The sequence below is a fragment of the Numida meleagris genome, chromosome 3 (genome assembly GCF_002078875.1).
Source record: "Numida meleagris isolate 19003 breed g44 Domestic line chromosome 3, NumMel1.0, whole genome shotgun sequence".
Taxonomy (NCBI): domain Eukaryota; kingdom Metazoa; phylum Chordata; class Aves; order Galliformes; family Numididae; genus Numida; species Numida meleagris.
The window spans coordinates 12,717,367-12,737,405 of NC_034411.1; the positions used below are offsets into that span (position 1 = coordinate 12,717,367).

At 39.7% G+C, this 20,039-nt stretch overlaps 1 protein-coding gene across 4 annotated transcripts; it reads right to left on the bottom strand.

Moving 5' to 3' along the window:
- On the bottom strand, positions 166–19,912 carry BTBD3 (BTB domain containing 3). 4 transcript variants are annotated; one of them, XR_002437022.1, is made up of 5 exons: positions 9,513–19,478; positions 8,934–9,024; positions 8,327–8,445; positions 2,631–4,317; positions 166–1,518 (listed from the first exon to the last, which is right to left on the bottom strand). XR_002437022.1 is itself a non-coding variant. In XM_021392198.1 (5 exons), the coding sequence occupies exons 2-5, from the start codon at positions 9,653–9,655 to the stop codon at positions 3,285–3,287; spliced, it is 1,386 nt and encodes a 461-aa protein (XP_021247873.1). In that variant the 5' UTR covers positions 9,656–9,774; positions 19,538–19,912; the 3' UTR covers positions 166–3,284. The 4 variants fall into 4 exon arrangements, 3 of the variants coding, with proteins under 3 accessions (XP_021247873.1, XP_021247872.1, XP_021247871.1); XM_021392198.1 differs by adding an exon at positions 19,538–19,912 and having other exon boundaries at positions 166–4,317; positions 9,513–9,774; XM_021392197.1 differs by having other exon boundaries at positions 3,431–4,317; positions 9,513–19,481.

A 20,039-nucleotide genomic window follows, 5' to 3' on the forward strand; every position in this document is an offset into this window, starting at 1 on the left:
TGTTCTTCCTTGTTTTTCCTCAGACTTTTATTTCTTTGGGGATCGAAAGATCTCTGAATACATAAGCTCAACAAATATCTGCACACAACTGTACAATAGGAATCATTAGAAGACAGCTAAGTAAAAGCTTTCACAGCTCATGCTTCAAAGGTACTGCAGGAAGCAAACATTTAAGAACCATTTTTATTCGTAGGTTTAATGCGATTATACACATTCATGAGTCCAACAAGATCTGCACTGTGACATTGAAGATACAGTACAATAACATTCAACATGAGGTACTTCATATTTATATATCTGTCCTTTATAAATAATGCTGTAAGCCTGCCAAAGTCAACACTGCTCCAGCACAGACGGGTGCTGTTACCTGAAGTTAGCTGCATTTAATTACAAAAAACAAATCCAAACAAAACAAACAACAACAAATAAATCAGTTCAGTGCAATAAGCATGTAGAAATTAAAATGTTTACTTAAATACTACTTTAGATATGCAGAAAGTATATTACATTATACTCTCTATCACAGATTCCCCTACCCAGAAAAATCAAACCTATAAGTAGCAAAGGTGGCCAGATACAGTTGAAGACAATCTACCAAAAGTTATCTCCACTGACATGCTTACACTCCAGGTTGGTACAGCTGATGCTTGCAAACATCAGTGTGTTCAAGCTTAGATACTACTGCTAAACTGACCAAATCCACACGTGGACACCTACTTAAGTGCCTGGACATCCTAAAGGGACTACAACTAGCCACCTTCTCAATACAGCAGCACCTGTCAGCATCAAGCAGGGCTCACAATCAAGCTCAAAAGCTGTTTCAGAGTGCTTATGTTTATTGATCCACATTAAAAAAAAAACTTTCCATGCAGCAGCTCCTAAAACCTGGAAAGGACTCAGAGGAATTAAGCTAGAGGTAGCTTTCATCCTGCTTCGTCAAAACAATTTAATAAAACCAGCAAATAAAAATAATTAAATAATAGCTAATTTTATACAGCTATACAGCCAATGTCGCAGACAGCTTACCTTTATTTGCAGACAAGCAAAAAAAAAAAAACCCAACAAAATTAGAAGTGGGAACCACTTTAGTTATAGCAGTGCAGTACTGATTTGTCCCAACAGCTGAGGCACCTCATTTTTTTCCTCCCCAAACTCAGAATGCTACTTGCTACTGCAAGCAGCTTGTCAATCTGATATTCACCTCGAATTATTACATGTCAACCACTTGCTGTAAGAAATTTTAGCCAGCTGATTAGTGCCTTGCTCTGCTTCCCAGTGTACTTAAATAAATGGAATTGCAGCTCAAATGTTCTCTCCAGGCAGATGACCATTACCTCAAGACAATCTTAGATTCCTTTTTGCAGTCTCTTCAGGAATTCTTTCTCCAGTCCACACATTCCTGTTTATTTTAAGCTGCACATCTAAATATATTTAACTGGAGGCTGTTTTAAAATCTCTTTCTGTGAGTTTTCCATGGACCATTCTGTTTAAATTTCAGTAAGTCTGGATTATGTACATCTGTTAAAAAAAAAAATCACCATATTTTGAGGGTATTTACATTTCAGAAGGAATGTTGCTTCCACACACACACGCATGAATGTATATAAGACACTAGACAGTAAGATAGGTGAAAGGCATAGATCTTGTAGGGTGGTTTTTCACTTGGCCCTCCTTTATTACCTAGAGGAAAGAGCTGAGCTTTGGCCATAAAGTATTTGTAATCTACTCTCCAGTTTTTCTCATCTCAGATGATATTTTGGACACTGCAAAGATGTTTTGGCACTTAACAATGGCCAGAGGCTAGGGTTCCAACTGTCATGAAACACTTAAGAGTAATAGTGTCAAACTGATAAGAAATCATATGGGAAAAAGATTTTCATTACAAAACTGACAAGTCAATTTAGGGTTGTGCTACATTAATGAATTGATATAATATTAATCTTCAGACTGTCTAAATAATCATTTGGTCCTCTCATTTTGTTAAAACATACACACAAAAAAGAACCCACTTCAGAGCTTAAATGAGTTATACTACAATAGCGTCCCTCTGAGATGGAAGCGTCACAATGCAAGGGTGAAAGATTTTCTTGTGTTTAAATAGTACCTCCATCTGTTAGTTATACTTATTTCCTTCCCAGATAGAGCTGTGAACCCTAATACTTTTCCAGAGTTGATGGACATACGACAGGAAGCTTGAGAGAAGACTCAGATAAAGTGAAGATTCTGCATAAACAGTTGTAAGAGATCCCCCTTACTTTTATCTAATGATATACACTAACTGTAATATCACCACAGATGGGAATCTTGTCTCTCTCTAAGTTCTCATATTATAGAAAAAAAAAAGTCTAAGCTGAGACCAGTACATTCTTTTGTTTCTCTACAACATGCTTCTAAAACATTTAGAAAGAAGAAAAACATAAAACTGTCCTACATCAAACACTAGATATTAACTCCTGTTTATTTAGTGAGGATTCGAAGAAAAGCAATTTAAATAGCAAATCAACTTCAATGTAGCAAAATTAGGTCAAGAGAGTCGAGGTCTCAACTTGCGTATGTAATCTGAACATGTGCAAGTAGTTCCTTGCCTTCTAGGTGTGATTCCTGGAATATGAACTCTAAGGGTCACTTACCAAGCCCAAATCCTCACTCCCTGTAAACGTGTCCATGCATTGTGGTCAGCATTCTGCGTAGCTTCCTCAAACAGCTGGCCACAGCAGAATCTCAGAGGATGATGGTATAAACCTATACTTTTTCTGTTTAAAACTGAAGCACTTCTGTTAGCTTCCATGATCAAAATCAGCTCAGCTGACTGAAATCTCTTCAGTTTGAAGAGCAGACAGAAGAGAGCTATAAAACAAGGCTCCTTGTTTTCTACCCGTCTCCCCAAATAGTTACAAGCAAAGAGCAGGAAATGGAAAAAGAGAAAACCGATCAAAGATGACAGCATTTAGTGGAAGGAGTTCTAGAACCCACGAGATACAAGGGCATCCTCTGGTGATTCACAGGTGCATCAAATCAAGGGTTGGCATCACCAGCAAACAGGTACCTCTCTTACTAAGCATTCAAAACTTGCTTATTTTTAAGAGAGCCTCCAGTTTAAAGTTAAATATTACACTTAAACTTCATCACCAATGATGCTACAAGTACTGCAAGCCAGTAACTCGCCTATAGCGTTTGTGATGAGTAACTTGTACTGATCACGTATCTGCAGATAAAAAGCTAAGCGTCAGTAGGTCTGAACTAGACAGGTTTTTCATAGGAAAAAATGCTTTGTCTCCACACATTCAAGCATAAAATATGAGTTCAGGAATTTGCCCTCCCTGTACCCCTGTGCCATTTGTACTGTCCGAAGAGCACTGAAACTGAACAGTCACTTTCCCACACTGAACTTCTGTCATTCCTTCCTGTCCAAAATAGCTGAGTTCATTACCATCCAGAATCACGCTAGCTGTGTAGAAGGTGTCAGGCTCAATCTGTACCGGATATTCAAACCACACGGGGAAAGTGTTACTAGAACCATCCGAGAAATATTTACTCAAGTTCTGGCCTAGGATAACTCCTTGTCGTTTGAGTTCAATCTTGGCACTGTATTCTGCTGATCCGCAGCTGGAGCCGTATAGCCCAAAGCCAGCTATAAACACTCTCTTATCAACAGCAAACTGGATGCTGTCGCACCGGCCCCTGTAACGCCACTGGTTGCTGCGGTAAGCACAGGACTGGAAACGGTGGCACCGCTGAGGAACAAGGCCTTTCCGGGGCTTGCTTACAAACTGTAACTCCGGCTTTTTGGCAGCCGTATACCAAAGGAAGATATCATTGGTTTCGTTGAGAGTCAGAATCCCAGACTGCGCAGCGCCGTTTGCAAAGTCGTCGAGTGCCATGGTAGGGATACGTATCAAGTACAGAGCCTTTCCGAGGACTTTGCGCTTATTCTCTATGGTGGCAGTTAGCTCCTGTCGCTGACACTCCACTTCGGCCCAATTCAGAGCTGCTTCGAAAACAACAATTTCTTTGGCATTCAGAGTCTCCCTTCGGAGAATGCTTTCAAGTGTCTGAAAATCAATGTCACAGAAGCCCTCGGACTTCAAAGCTAGCTCGGCTTGGGCATCAATCACTTCCCAACAGCGCTGGGTCAGGTCAGGTTCCTCGAATAAGCAGCTTTGGGAAAGCAGCACACATGCGTTCTTCGCACTTAGACTTGTTTCTAGGAAGTTGACGCAGGCACGGGCAAGATGAGGGACGATGTACTTCTTGGCAGCATAAAGAGTGGCCAGGACAGTATCTGCAGCCAAATCAATTTCATCACAATATATGTATCTGAAATGAAACAAGCATGCTTAATGCAAAGGGATCATCTGTCAGCATCTCAAAATTACGAAGAAGGAATATTTAAGTAGCTCCTCAGGAAAACTAAGTAGTGCTTTTGGGGAACACTGATTAAATTCATAAGGAAAGTACAAGCTAAAATCACCACTCATGTAAGACCATGGAAGAGAACATGCTTAAGACTAAGGTGAAAAAAAAACTTCTCATTTGGGGCACAGGGTATGGAGAAATGGTTAAGTCTACAAAGAATGCAACCTCTTCAGCTGTTTTCCTTCTGTACATTAGCTTTGACTAATGATAGACTATTGTCCTCAGAAGGTAGCTCCTCAAGTGCTAACTTACTTGGCTATCTGAACAGTCTAGAACACCTGTTACAAATGGTACTTGGATTGACTGTCCCAAGATGGCGACCAATGATGATTTATTGAGGTATATACCAATACAGGAATGAAAACGAGCTTACTGCTAATAACTAGCTAGTCTCTCAGAACAGAAACACTATTAAAGTATAACAGGTGCTACTCATCTTCTTAATTACAGATGTTTCTTTTTTGTTAGTTTTTAAACAAGGCAATGAAACATAAGAAAAACAAAAGGCATAGAAAATTAATTTTCAGGTTTATTAATGCTTACAACATCGTAGCTGCACTAATATGGTGTTTTCTTTCAGCGTCAGCACATACAGAGAAAAAAAAAAGCTTTTTACTACCACAGTAGTGTTGTGGAATAGATGAAGGTGAAATTATATTTGTGACTAAACCGCTAGGATTCATCACTTGGAGAAATGAAGCATTGTACAGTTTGTTCTTTTTAATATCTCATGCTTCAGGGCCCCATTTGCAGCTGGTGAATGCAATGTGTTAAAACCATGCCAAATGCAATTTTACTCTTCACGGGGATAAGCAAGTCTTGATGGTTATGCTTGATAAAAGCACCTTCCTCTAGTGAAGCTGAAGTTCTACGCAACCCTGGAGTAATTAAAATGTTCTAGTTAGAAGGTTTCCCAACACAATGTATTTTTGGCAGAACAGAATGTGCTTCTAAAGGGGAATTAGTACCTACACTGAGATGATTGTAGTTGTAAATGTCTTTATCTGTATTTTTTTTTTTTTGCAGCTGTAGGGTGCTATCCTCCAAGTCATGCCAACAAATTGTGCTCAGAGCAGATGCAGCCCAAGCAATATAATAAAATAGTTATGGAGAAAAAGAATACTCCTACAAACTTCAAAAACAAAAACAACCCAAACCTTTATTACTTGGTTTCAACTGGGCTATTTGTAACAACAAAGGCTTAGGCCTTAGGTATTTTACTGTCCAAAACATTTTGAATGCGTCAGTTTATCTGGTTTTATGATTCTCGTCATTGCTCTTCAACTCTTTTCTCCCTTCTATTACTTCCCTTTGCCTGATAGTACCAAAGAGAATGATGACATCTGTTTTATATTGAAATAGTACAAAAGATGCTAGTTTAATATTCATGAAAGTGGAGAACTAGTATCACTGATTTACAACAGACAGCACAGATCGGCTGTCAGCAATATTCCACACTTCTCGCTCTGCCAGTGCACCTCGATGCTGGTTGACAATTACCTACATTCCAGTTTCACTCTATTCTTATAAAGGGGAATTTGCTAGACCATGGAGTTTGATGGTTTAGTAATACACTCATCCTGGGTTAACAAGAGACCATAGTTTAATCTTGAACTGTCAATATTAGGATATAATGCACTAAAGACACCGAGTGTGATGGTGGGATTATGAATTTTAACAACCTCCTGACTATTTATAAAACTATAGAAAATTGCCAAATTGATTTTACTGGGAGAATAATTCATATATGCATATCAGTCAATGTGCTATTTCCTAAGTTATATCTTGCAACGCCTTATCAGATCTTCACTCCAATTATGCATACTATATAGTTAATGACAAAAAATATTTATGCTAGAAGAATTCACTGTCGAGGAATGAAAATAACAGTGTATTTTGTAACTTTGTATTTTCTTACAAAGATCATTGCAAGTCCCTCCCGACCATGGAAAGCACCATATAAGAGATAAGACTGCTTTGGGATGGGTAAAAAGTCTTTTCCTTCTTTAGAATTAGTATCATGAGCTTTGCCATGAGCTTTATGCCATCCACCACTCACACGACTTGCAGCAGCACTCATGGGGAAGATTTCCTGGGGGGAGAGAGGAGCGAAGGGGCCACATCTCACCCCAGGCTCCGCCTAGTGCAGCACATGCTCGGGATCATGCGATGAGGAGAACGCTGCACTGCTGAGCAACATCCCTTCCCCATCCCTGCACAGTCACAGCTGCAGGCAGCTCCAGCGTTTGCAGACACTGGTGCACTCTGCGGGCTCAGGAACACTGCAGCAGCAGAAATGAGCACTGGGAAGGTTAGCTCAACATCCGCAATGAACACAAAAAGTTTGTGTCATCTTCTGCTTTTTAAAATACAAGCTTAGAGGGTGAAGAATTCCAGGGTTCTGGTCACGCTTTCCAAGATACTTTCCTAAATTGCCATGGGCTAAATAATTTGTCAAGACCTATCTATCAGCACCGATATTCTCATCTCTAGGTTTGCACTCTGAATATATTTCTTCATGACACTGATAAATTCAAAAAGCACTCAGTTTTTACTTGGCATGTCACATTCAGACACAGTGATATAGGATTTGCTGTTCAAAAAGGGGGAGGGGTATCCAAGTATCTTGTATTTGTGCCTTGTAAAATTCTACATGAAAGCAAAGCACAAGTCAGAGCCCTGCATAAAACACCTGCAAAACCAGAGAGGCCCAAAGCAGGGATCTGCAACGCAGCGCTGACATAACCTTCTGTCTTTACATTCCAGCTCTATAGAATAGCTGCGTAACCTCAGCTTTTTGTTGCAGTTATTGATACTTGCACAATTCTGATGTTCACAATAACCTATAAAAACCTCTACGCGAACTCTACGTGTCGGCAGAGGAACAGACAGAGTTGGATATAAAGGAAAAAAAAAAAGAAATCACTCTGTAATCACAGGCAAGTCAAAAGAATCTATGGAATACAATAAGTAGCTAGTGATTACATCATTACACGCAATAAAATCTGCGGCATATTAAAGGGATTACAATCAGGTACTAATGTATGCTCTTTATCAGATGTAATGGTAGTTACTAAAGCTGAAGGGAAGAAAAAAAAAGTGACCTCAAAGGCACAGCAGTTCTGTGATAGGGAATTTCTCTTTAAAAAACAGAGTTTACAGATACATTCAAGGACAACTCAGCAGGGAAACTGATTTGTTGTGTTCACTTAGAAACAGCAGCATTTCTTATGCAGTTTGCAAGAAGAAATCAAAGACACAGATAAATAATCATGTAAACTGACCCCCCCCCACACACCCCTCCAGTCAAAGTAAAATGAGTAAAACCCATTCTATTCAAGTAAACTGCCTTTTTATCACTTTCCAGATGCACCAGTAAGATAGATGAGGAGAAAATTAATTTTATGAAGCTCTATTCAGTATTTAGGGTGTGTTTTTTTTTCCCTAGGACAAGACCTATATACAGCAAGTTTACAAAACAGTTGTAACTATGCCATCATACAAACACAGCAATTCTGATTTTTTTTCTTTTTAACTTTCTGCTATGCCTGTGTAGTGAGTTGTTTTCTTTTTTTTCTTTTACAGCTGACAGTTCTTTTTAGTAACTCCATTCCTTTGTGTACCATGTGTGGCAACAAATCAAATCAATAGGCATTACAGTATACAATGCTCCCAAAGATCCGCTGTCAAAGTCATTATTTATAACTGCCTGCGTTAGTCTAATATATGCGTGCCTGGAAGAAGAAGGGGAGACCAAAACGAGGTAAAAGTTTGAAATACTTAAAACACAAAACAAGAAATATTTTAAGCAACTGCTTTCTTTCTGTTTATACTCAAGTCTAATATATTGGTACTGTCATAGTTAAAGTATGTGTACATCATGAAGAAAATGCAGATGAACGATGCTTACTTCAGCATTGCGAGAAAAGCAGCAGGCTCAACATCTGGTATACGGATTTCATCTTTGTCCTCAGCAAGTTCTCCGTAGAACATCGCATGGAATACAGAGCTCCCAACAGCCAGGACATACTGTTGAGAAAGGGAAATCTTATTTCATGCTTTAAGCTGAAGGAGCTGCCAACAAAAACAATGTGGGAGAGCTACTCTGAGCCTACTGGGCTACACTGACAGGCACTAGATGCACTTCAGTAAGAAATGAAGTCAAAGTTAAGAACAGAATTACACATTTTCCGCTTCATTTTACTCTCAAGGGCATATATGCATTAGCTACTGGAACACGCTCATATCCACTACACAAGTTAACTATTTCTAGAAAGTCTCAAGAGTAATATTAATCAACAGCACAAGCAGCATTCCTAAATTTGCAGTGACTGCCTCAATACAAGTATACAAGAAACAAAGAAAAGCAAGGGACAGCACTGCATGTAGTCTTTTATTGCATAGAATTATGCTTGCCCCAGAAGAGCCCAGTCCTGCATGCTGCGTCCTGGCGTAACAGCAGGAGTTCTCCTGCTGTCCCTCCCCCCAGAAAAGCGGATCATGCAGCTGTTGCTTACTTTATGTCCTGGCAGCCGCTGGGTCCCACCTGGTGGCCCGACCACAAAATGAACATCTGCCATCAAGTCGTTGTTGAACATCACTGCATTTCTACAAACAGAGTTGACACGTTAATTTATAGTGCCCAGAAAATCTGTGCAAACCAAAGAAATCAGATTTCTGAACACTTTGAAGTTACAGACTAGTAGAATGAAAAACAGGTTACACTTTGTTTCAAGCTACATTACACATCGTGTATGGGGAAAAAGCAAAGCTTGGAGGGGTGGGGTATAAAAAAATTACAAAAACTTTTCAAAAAGTGGAAATCAGTCAAATCTCTACTAACATCTGCAAGCAACACCGTTGCTTGCAGCCAGTAACATTCTTATTTACATTTTTTATTATTCAAACAGCTGCACTGTAAGGAAAACAGATACTAAAATATTTTCCATTACCAGAATACTTTCTTCTGCACTCACCAAGAAAAAGAACTGTTTTTACTCAGTGAATAAATGGATAGCTAAAAGTATACATTGTGAACATTTTGCTACTTTTCACGACTCTATTCAAAGAACAAAAATAAACTTTCCTGAACTTACCTCTCTCTGATGGTCGGATAAAGTCCTTGCCAGTTCGGCGCTGGAATAGTGTTGTTGTTATTGAGATTTTGCTGGTGGTACTGCTGGACAGCAGTTGTATTAGTGTTGGCTGGTTTCTTTCGGGGAAAAATATCAGCAGCCATCTTCTTCTTCTTTTTGGTCTTCAAGGTAATGATTTCATAGCAAACTGGAGGCAATTTGCTGCTGCTGCTGTTGCTGTTTCCCTTCTTAGAGCTCTTCTTGGACCTGTTCTTGACCGTCTCTGGAAGCATCAAGAAAAAGGTGAGACATTTCATGTTCTTTCCTTTCTCATCTACCATGAGTATACTTGTCTGTATAGCTAGATAACCTGACTAGCTAAGACCATTAAAAAATGCACGTGTAAGCTGTTAAACACAGAGCAGCAGAGGAGAGAGTTTCTCTTCCAGCAAGACAAGGTGACCTTTCCAGCATTCCGAGTAAGAAACCGGCTTTAAGTTTGATCCAGTACTTGAATTGTTAAATACATCCCCATCATTTCTGCCAGTTTTATTTCTTCCCAGATCTCCTGACTGTGAACCACTGGAAAGCAGCACACCCAGCGCAGAGGCACACGCGCGGCTGTAGCAGCAGCCTCCCGACCGAGGCTAGCAAGACGTGCCGTAGCGCTGCTCGCTCGCTCAGCGAGCTCAACTTGTGTGATGAACGGATCCAAAGCGACTAGATATTCCAGCCCTGCAGATGGAGTCAGCCAGCATCCAGAGCCAATAGCTGAAGTCACTGATAACGATTGGACTCAGCCACACAGTGACACCTATTGTAACGTACGCGGCTCCAACATTAAAGCGACAGCAGTTGCACTCCTCATTTAGCACGCAGTGCTAAGTAAGAAAGGAAACTGCACACACAGTTACATAAGCGCATGACTGGCTAAAAACCCGTGTGTTTTAGCTCTCTTTGATGCTGCCTGGATTTCACAGGAGAAGGGATAAAATCTGGAAATCAGGTAGAGAGACATCTCTGAGCCCAAATGTTTCTGTAGGAGCTATTTCCACATGCAATTCGTATTAGCATGACTTCATACACATCTAGTAGTCCCACAAATCCCTACTGTGGCAGTTGTTCAGAAACAGCACACTATATATATCGGAACCAAATGAAAGCAGATCAGCAGTAGCAGAGACAGCGACACAGTTAAACAATTCCCTTCCGTGCAGTTTCTACTCCAGTGTAACATGAATAGAGATGAGGTCACAGCTTTAGCTTTAACTCCTTATGTTTCTAGACAATGTAATAGCTTTTGACAGTGGTCCCAAATGACTAAGTAGCATTAATTAGGCCAGTTTATGTAAGACGTGGCTGCATCACATCAGAAGAGAACTTCTACATGTGCAATCAGATTAAAGCAAATCGGAGTGAATACACTTAATCAACGTTTCTAAGCGTTCAACGCTAGTCTGACCAATTTATGAATCACAGGCAGAAAGTATTTCTTAAGAAGCAAACATATTCTGATTTTATTAACAAATACTTTCTGAAATAAATATAAGATACGCCAATGAAGTCATTTAAATTAAAAAAAAACTATTTTTTCAGTTGTTAGTTTACCTAGAATTAAATTTAGATCAGATTTCCTTAGTAGAAGGTCAAGAGCATTAAAAATAAAAGGCAAAGCATAATAAAAGTATTACGTGTCAACATTTCCCACCTTAAAACACTGGATGTGTTGACAATTCAAGCATCATTTCACAATTATTTTCAAATTCTAAAGAAAAAAATCCCCTTTGCTCTTCAAGCAACTTCAGCCATTAATTAATTTTGCTGGACGAGAGCACAACACAGAAATAAAAAATTCACCGAAGGCTGGTGGACAAACAGTTGACCTTGCAGGAATCCCTGTCAGAGTCTGCCACTGACTTAAACTGAAGCACAGAGATGCTACTCAGGCTATTTACTGAAAAAACATTGCAATTGTGTTACAGAGCTATAGCTGTGGCTCAAGCAATCTCAGAAATGTAAAGCCTAAGTGTAGCTACTGCAAAGATTATTAGGTCTCCTTGAGAGATAACTCCACATTAAGCACTCAGTAAAAACACTGGCAGTGGCCATCACAAGATTTGGCTGCAGTGGTTTGATAAGATATTATTTCCAGACACGCATCTATCTCCTCTGTCCGGTAATTTAAAAGAAAATGCTGGGTTATACCTGGTGTGGCTGAGAAGTACAGACATGTTCCTAAATAGATGGAGAGGCAGGTTATGCAGTTTCCAAAGAAATATTTCCTAGCAAGCTTTTCTTTCCATTTTTTACTCTCTCACTTGTTTTTCTTTTTGATCTGTGACAGGTTCATTTGGGACAGAAACTAACCATGTTTGTCATGTTGAATTGTGAAGGTAAAAGAAGGGGTAAAGGAAAAGAAACTCATCCCACACATGGGATGTTTACAATTGCTCACAGCAAAGAATGTATAATGGAAATACAAAGTATTCTTGGATTTGTGCAAGTGTTTTTCCCCCTCCTTAGGTAAACTTCCATCTCTTCCAGTTACAATAACAACCTGTTTGCCATTCCACAGGGGATAAAGTGTAAAGATACAGAAGAGCCACACATCAGAAAATCTAGTTTTCATCACCGTGATTGGCAGGAGAAAGATAGCCGAGGTTAGGAGATTCATATGGGAGATCTCATTTCCATTCCATAAATCCATTTTACCTAATCCCATAGAATAAAAGAAGCAAGGTCCCCACAAACAGTTCAGCCCATGGAAGCCCAAAGATTATACCCGAAGCAGATAAAATTACCAGGATGCTACAGAAGAGAAAGGGAACAACAGAGCCACTGGTTAAGTCAGCCTAGGAAAGACTACTAGTAAATGTAAACCAGCAGGAATCAACCATACCTTCAACTTCCAAAAAACACAATGGAAAACATGTGCTCTCTTGGGGAAGGAGGAGAGGGAAAGCTGTGGCTGAAGTATGTTCTGCCAAATCCAAAAGCCAGTCAGACCCCTTGTAGCCAAAGATCAAACTTCACACCCGTTGATAAAAAGCCTAACAGTCATCTTTGTCATTTCCTAAGCCACCCATCAAAATCTGGTCTGCTACAACTGGAAAAGTACTGATGATTCCACAAGAGACCCCAGAAGTTCCTACTAAAAAGTTATGACCCTCTTAACAGGCTTCATATCACCTTCCACTGAACTTTATTAGCTCCAAAACAAAGCGTCACGTATCAGTTCTTAGTCTCAAGTGAAGTGGAAAAAGAAAAGCACAGAAAGAATCCCTGCTTCTTGCACTCACTATTCTTCCAGTTTTAGCGGCAACTTCCATCTATTTTCCTATAAAGCAGTTTTCTTTTTTTAATATATGCATACTGTTAATGACTCTCCAGCTGTTTGCCATCAGTAGAAGCACGCTCAGATGTGTGCCCTGTTGAAAGCCAAGTCAAAACCTCAAGTTCAAAGCAGTCTGTCTCTGCTGAGAGGATCAAGGAAACTGACCACCTCTCACTCAAAGCTCTATCCATTTCCGAAAGCTTGTTACGATGTGTTCCTCATTTTCTCCAGCAATTTTCATTTTTCTTCACTAATTATATATTAACAGAAAGGAACTTTATAAACTTGACTTAGAAAGAAATGAAATATAATTCTTCAGAGACACCAACATTAGCTTGCAAGCAAAGTAATGAAACCAGAAGTATTAAGTTAAAGGGTGGAGGAAATTCCATGCTTAAATCTTAACACAAGCCTAATGAAAATTCTATATGTCAGATGTGAGGAATTTAGCAAAAGGCTACATTGTGAGGCTGAGCTACTATGCATCCATTTTCACCTACTTTCATAAGATACGGGGCAAGTTACAAGCCCTTGGAAATCAGCTCCTGGCTAAAAAAGTTTAAAAAACAAACCATCAAAACCAAAAAGGATTATTAATTTTACAGTTTAAATCCAAATGCATGTAATATATCTACATTCCCAGTTCTAATTATCCTTTAAGACCACAACATGCCGTGAAACCATTGGGAAGGTTGTCACAGGAATCACACTGCACACAGTGCTAGGTGCTATAACATATATATTTACGCCTTGCTAAAGGTAACTCACAGTTGAGAAATCATTGAATTTCCAGGGTTGATGGGAGCACTCTTCCTCATATTACATCACTCCTTCCTTCTGCAATAGCAAGCGTACCCCAAATTTTCCATTTTTTTCTTCCATTGGTTGTGCTTTTCCTCTATCTCATATTTAGAGCTCTGTTCTTCATGTAGAAACATGAAGTGGACATTTTCCCTAAAAACCAAGACTTCATCTCAATTCCCAGCAGGCTGGTGCAGATTCTGAGCTGTGAAACAAATTCCAACTCGGCAAAACAAAAATGCATATATTTCTTTCTCTGTAAAGTTGCCAAGTCTTTTCCTTGGTTGTTATTATACCTATGCATTATTAAAATTCTTTGTTTAGATTCTGGATTCCCCAATGAAGCAAGTTTCAGATGGTACATCTCTATTAACCAAAATAAATACAAACTCAATATTTAACAGATCTACCTGTCTGCTGCTACTTCACATTGCTTTTAAGCTCACTCTAAATACTAATTAGAAAACGATGTGTACGAGTCCAAAGAGCAAAAAAGCAAACAATAAAACCAAGAAACCCAACCCACACAGCTGAGGAGCTTAACACTGTTTAACTATTTATGAATTATTTAGTCACTTGGAAGAATCCACCCCACCCCAACCCTTCTGTGTAAAAATGCTCACTTGGAAATGGGACTGACAGCTCTATTCTTGATTTCCTCAAGTAAAAAAGCACGTTAGAGTTGACAGAAACTTCCAGCGGCCTCGCTCTCTCAAGTTTCTGATAGTCAGCACTGAAACAAACCAGGACTGTAACTGTTTCTGTCTGTTGCACCAAAAAGTTGGTCCCTAAGTCTCACTCAGTGAGTATTCCCTTGGAAAAAAAATACGACTACAAGCAGGGACAAAGATGGGTAACATTGTGACGGCTATCAAAGAAGTTTGAATACATGGTAAAAAGAAAATATAGAGCATTTCATTCTCAGAATAGCATCACTGTAGAATTGCATCTTGCACCAACGCTAGAAGCTAAACAAGCAAAATGCTTGTTTACAAATATTCTTCCCAACTCTGCTTACTGATAATCTTATGTTTTAAAGTATGAAGATTAAAATCCTCAGAATAATTTTACCCACAAAGATGTTTTTACTTCCCCCCCCCATAAATGCTCTTAGTGCTTGAAAGGAAACAAAATGCAGGGAGTTCTGAGCATCCCAGCCAACAGCTAAATACAAACTTTTATAAAATAGAAGAACAGAGAATAAAATTGCCTTTTATTTTCACATTCTTGTATTATTTGCTAGCATATGGGCCACATCGCTGCACAACATTTCTTATTGACCTCCCTACCAAGACAACCTTCATCTTTTTAATATGCCTTTTTTCTACCTGCAGACATTTTCACTGCCCCCTTTCAGTTTTTACAGCAATGTCATGTTTGAGACAAAGCAATCAAATCAAAACACAGTATATAAGAATAACATTTATCCCCATATTTATTTCATCAGAAACATCCTCCTTCCCTGCACGCGTATTTCGGCTGGCTCACCAATTTAGGCCTGGCTCAAACCAAGTGCAACATCTCCTCCTGTCATTTTTCATTATGTTCTTCCTTAGCTGCTTCTCCTCTACGATTTAACCACAGTGAGAGCTTCAGTAACTGACTATTTCTTCCCCAAACATACTAAAATAACTCCAAAAGACTTCTTTTTTTCACTGTGGAGTTTTGCTTTTAAAGTTAGAAATTTTGTTTTCAGTTTGATAAAAGTAAATGCAGCTTATTAAAGTAAGCATATTAAAGTAAGAAAAAATATTTAAATTTATTACGCATTTTCATTATGCTGTATGAATGGCAGTCTATAGAAACCACAACTGTATAAAAAAACCCATACATTTAAAGAGTCTACAGTGAACAATAACAGTGAATTATGACACATTCTCTTCTGTGCATATGGAAAGAAATTAAGTGAAATGCTTCATCACAACACGAAATACATGATTTTACCATCCCACGCATAGTTTGGGAACTGCAGGTAGAAAACATCTCAGAGCAGAGTTTGCAATTTATTCTATAAATATTCATTTGCTGCTTCATAGCTCAAAGTAAGAACAAGAATTATAAATGGATGCTTGAGATGAGAAAACCTGCAACTACAAAAACCTACAACACCAGGTTACAGGTGATAGGCTGTTTTTTTTTTTTTTTCCTATTAGAAGTGATAAGTTTTGCTCTTTAGAATCCATGGGGTCAAAAAGATAAGTTTCTTCCTAGTAGCTGCTTCCTTTTGTTGTTGTTGTTGCTGCTTCTAAGCACAATATTGCAAACCTGAAAGCATTCAACCCCTTTTCCAAGACAGAGGTCAACTTTAATTCTATTCTGCCTCTTATCAAATCTGACCTACAAAGGAAAGATCAGATAGCTCGGGAAATTGGTAATGAGATACAGTGGTTTTCATCTCTAGGTCACTAACTCTAAATTGACCGAGGTCAACAGTAATCAAAAGTCATTAGCATTTAATGATCATTCAGTGCCCTGTGAGAAAGAAGCTAGCGATCTCAGTGCACTTGAGAGAAACCAGCACTACAATTAGTACCCACATGCTGGCTGTTTCAACAGAGAGACTGTGATCAGGTAACTACAGCCACAACTTCCCTTCCTATCTTACAGGCAGATTTTATAATAGGCAAACCTTAATACTTACTTCAACTTGGTTCAGAAATACTTTATTAAATTAGTTACATTAGGATCTACAAAGACAACCGATCCTGTTCTTTTCCTTCATTGTCTCCCAGATGTCTTTGTTCCCCTACACACAGCTCAGTTAAGTCTGCCAAAAGGTAGCACAGATAAAGAGAAGACAACTTCTCGGTAGCTTGAGAGCTGATGGCACTAAGAGAGTATCTACCCCATGAACACCCAAAGGGACAATGCATTACCATTCATTATGTTAGTGTATAATTCAAGGATTGTATTTCATGTGCGGATCATCTACTTTCACATCAAACCAGTGATGAAGTAGCCTGTGGGACATAAGAGGGAAGAGGATATTGCTACGACCCACACTGTAACAGTTCAGCAGCCTGCAAACTTCAATTTCCTGAGACTGCTATGCTATCAGATGCACCAAGTTTGCAACTTAACAAAGTAGAGAAAAACAGGAGACTTGAAAAGCTTGGTTAGGTGTTGTAACATACACATCATCGGGTTTTGCCATGGTAAAATGGCATCATGCCAATCCATAGGACCCTGAGCTTCACTAGCTGTGAAATGACTGGCTTAACAACCCAAAGCAGATCTGTGACTTGGCACACTTCTGTTTACAGAAGAGTGTACCTGGAACCATTCAGTAAAAGTACTCCGAATAAGTTTAAAAGGGGGAAAAAAAAATAAAAAAAAAAATCAGTACAGCTTCTTGTTTCCAGTGCATTTTAAACGACAGAAGAGAAGACTATCCCAGTTAGTTAGTGAAAAAGGAACAGGTTAGTCCATCAGCAAAGCAAAGAAATGCATTCTTGAACACAGTAGCTCTCCTTTTTCAAGCAAGTCTCAAACTCCATGAATAAATACTCATACAATTTTTTGACAACTGTCTAATAACCCCAAATTTTTGGTTATGAGGGACCAATCACTGCATCCAAATAATTACCCAAACACTAAGTCCATTAGACTGCACTGTACTCAATTAAATTTCTTCGGCCACATGTTAGAAGCTGTGGATCTTGTTGCTCACCCTTAACTTTCTTTCTAGGTTCTGTTTGGATTTATAATGGTGATTCCACAGGCGAACAAAACTGTTGCCAGATTGTTATCTGCTTAAATGTTTCACAAAATCAGATTTACTTTCCTCCACTGCAAATACCTCAGTCACGCTTGCCAATTAGATCAGTTATGCTTTAGTATTTTTATTAATTTCTCCTCCTCTTTACTGCAAGTTAGCTGCCATTCACTTGTAATGAATTTTCAAGATGGACATTAATATGCTCCTTAAATTCTGGTTTCAAGTTATATTTTTAAGCACTAAGACTTATTTGTGCAGCAATACTAGAGTATCCTAAATGCTGACTCTCCCTCACGACAATGCTATCTTATTGGCCCTATTTTCAGAGTTGTGGCAGAGAAAAAATTGAAGGTGTAAGTAATTAAAGTGAGCACATATAGGTATTTTAAGGGATTGTGCAAAGTAAACCTGCATAGGTTTTTCATACATGCAGCAGTTATCACCTCAGTCTGATAAACAAAAATCAAATATCACCTAGGTGTACTTTGTACACTGTTACGGGCACAACACTACCATAACATCACACTGTATACCTTCCTATATACCTTTTGCCTCAGCTCCTCCCCAGTCACAAAGAGCATGGCTTAAGTTTTCACCCTCACCCACTGCTAGCAGGGCAAGGTGACATCCACATTATGGATTAGATTTTAACAGGATTTTGTTCCACCTTAAAAGCCTGTGTATAAAATCTCACAGCTACTATGTGCAAGCAAACGTGCTACCTGATGGAACAGTTACTTTCTGCTATTACTCTCAAAAACTTTTGCCACCGAACCTTTGTCATCGAGCAAAACGTGAGCTAACAAAACTGTAATGCTAGAGAACATTCTGAAGCCAAATGACTCCTTTACATTTCTGTAGAATACGAGAAACTGCAGCTAGGGTGGAAGCAAAGTGCAATCCAGCACATGAGTACCCACCCTGTCAGAGGCACATGTTATCAACAACTCATTCAGAAGCATACTGAAGTGGGGTACCTGACCCTCTGGTGACTGAAACTATTCAGGATACCAGGCAGCCTCATGAGGCAGGTAACAGGGAAAGATAAGGGGACTTCTCAATGCGTCTTTCACATCTGTTTTCTGTGATGGCACACTCCACATACCCAAATGACCAGCAAACACTACAGAACACCGACCTGCCCAGCAGTATTTTAAAATGCAAATACTCTGCGGACACCGAACTCACTTAAGTCTTCTTTCACTCTGGCATGCTGAGTTATGTGATCACATTCAAATGAACCAAGAGGAGCAGAAAAGAGACAAGCCAGGCCAGAAAAACACAAAGCCCGCAAATACAAATGAAGTGACTAAGCCTTCCCCCTGAGTTTTGTTCAACAAAACAACAGCCTGTGAGATTGGTGAGTTAGTGGAGAGAAAGTCACGAGAACCATCTTGAATGATCTGACAAAGCTAATGACAGGCACGAGCGACATTTTGCTGCAGAACTAGCGTCCTTTGTACAACTTCACACAATGGATAAAGGCCTAAATTTCTCCCAACAGCATAACGCACAGTAAATCATCACTGGACCTCTGCTTTAATTGAGCCGACCATAGCACTGAAACTTTCATCATAAACGTAACAGCTGCTTTGGAACTTGAGAAAAAAAAATTCTACCACAAGTTTTAACAAGCAGGTATCTACACGGTAGATATTACTACTAATAGCTGAACCCTTTCTCTCAGCCTTATATGGCAAGCAAAGAGGAATTCCGGATTGCTTCTGAAAGGTGTTTCCTCCAGGGCAGAGCAGAGGATCACTGGAGGTGAAACACCAGGAAAGTTATCATGCACTCTGCTGCTGCGGAGAAATAGTTACAGAAATAGAATTGCACGCTACGGTCAATTTTGGCAATCGCACAGAGCTTATTTCAAATGCATAAAGTCCTAAAGTATTTAATTTGTAAAGTTAATAAATTGCCAAGATATGACACGTTATGACAAAGCGCACTTAATTTCTGTAGGAAATGATGAGACCAGCTCTTTTCCACCAAAACAAAACCTATTTTAAGCCTGAGTCAAGCACAGGACAGTTACATTAGAATCAAATGTAGTTTTGCATACACACAACTCAACACCACGATCCTCTGCAAACAGGAAGCCGGGGACACAGAATAAAAACTTAACATATAAATTTAACACTGAAAAAAATAAGTGTTGTGAAGGCTGCAAAAAGAGCACGGCAAACCTACCCAGTACCCTTCAGACAGGACACAGGCAGCCCTGGTTGCTTTGATTAGGAATGCTGATAATCACCTTAGGAGCACTACATATGGAAACTTCAGCTTTTTTCTCACTTCAGGTGAGAACAACCTGCAGACCTGCCCCAGAACAAAACAACTCTGAAGGCGCTGGGCCTCGCGTAAAACAGCTCCGTTTCCAGACACGCGGACACCCGGCCAACAACTCAAGCAAAAGGATTTAGGTCAAACAGCGACCGGTTACAATTTTTTCCTCTAAGAAGTTTTATTCCCTAGCGAACCACTAGCAGCTGGCAGCAGCCCCTCGCGCCGCTCTTCGTGCCGCCCCCAGCCCCGGGGCACGCCGCCGCTCCGCGTGCTCCCCGAACTCCCGCTCCCCCAAGTTTGGCGGAGGGCTCGAGGCAGCGCTCGCCGCACCGGCGCCCAGGTGCGGCCGCTCCGCTCCGCCCCGTCCCACACCGCCACGTCCCCGGGAGCCGCCGGCTCCTCCCCG

Bases quoted from the DNA above. Each gene is read 5' to 3' on its own strand.
- BTBD3 (XM_021392196.1), bottom strand. From the start codon at position 9,832: ATGGTAGATGAGAAAGGAAAGAACATGAAATGTCTCACCTTTTTCTTG. The intron at 8,446-8,933 runs GTAAGCAACAGC...CTTTCTCAACAG, and splicing joins AGCGGCTGCCAGGACATAAA to TATGTCCTGGCTGTTGGGAG. The intron at 4,318-8,326 runs GTAAGCATCGTT...GTTTCATTTCAG, and splicing joins GCTTTTCTCGCAATGCTGAA to ATACATATATTGTGATGAAA.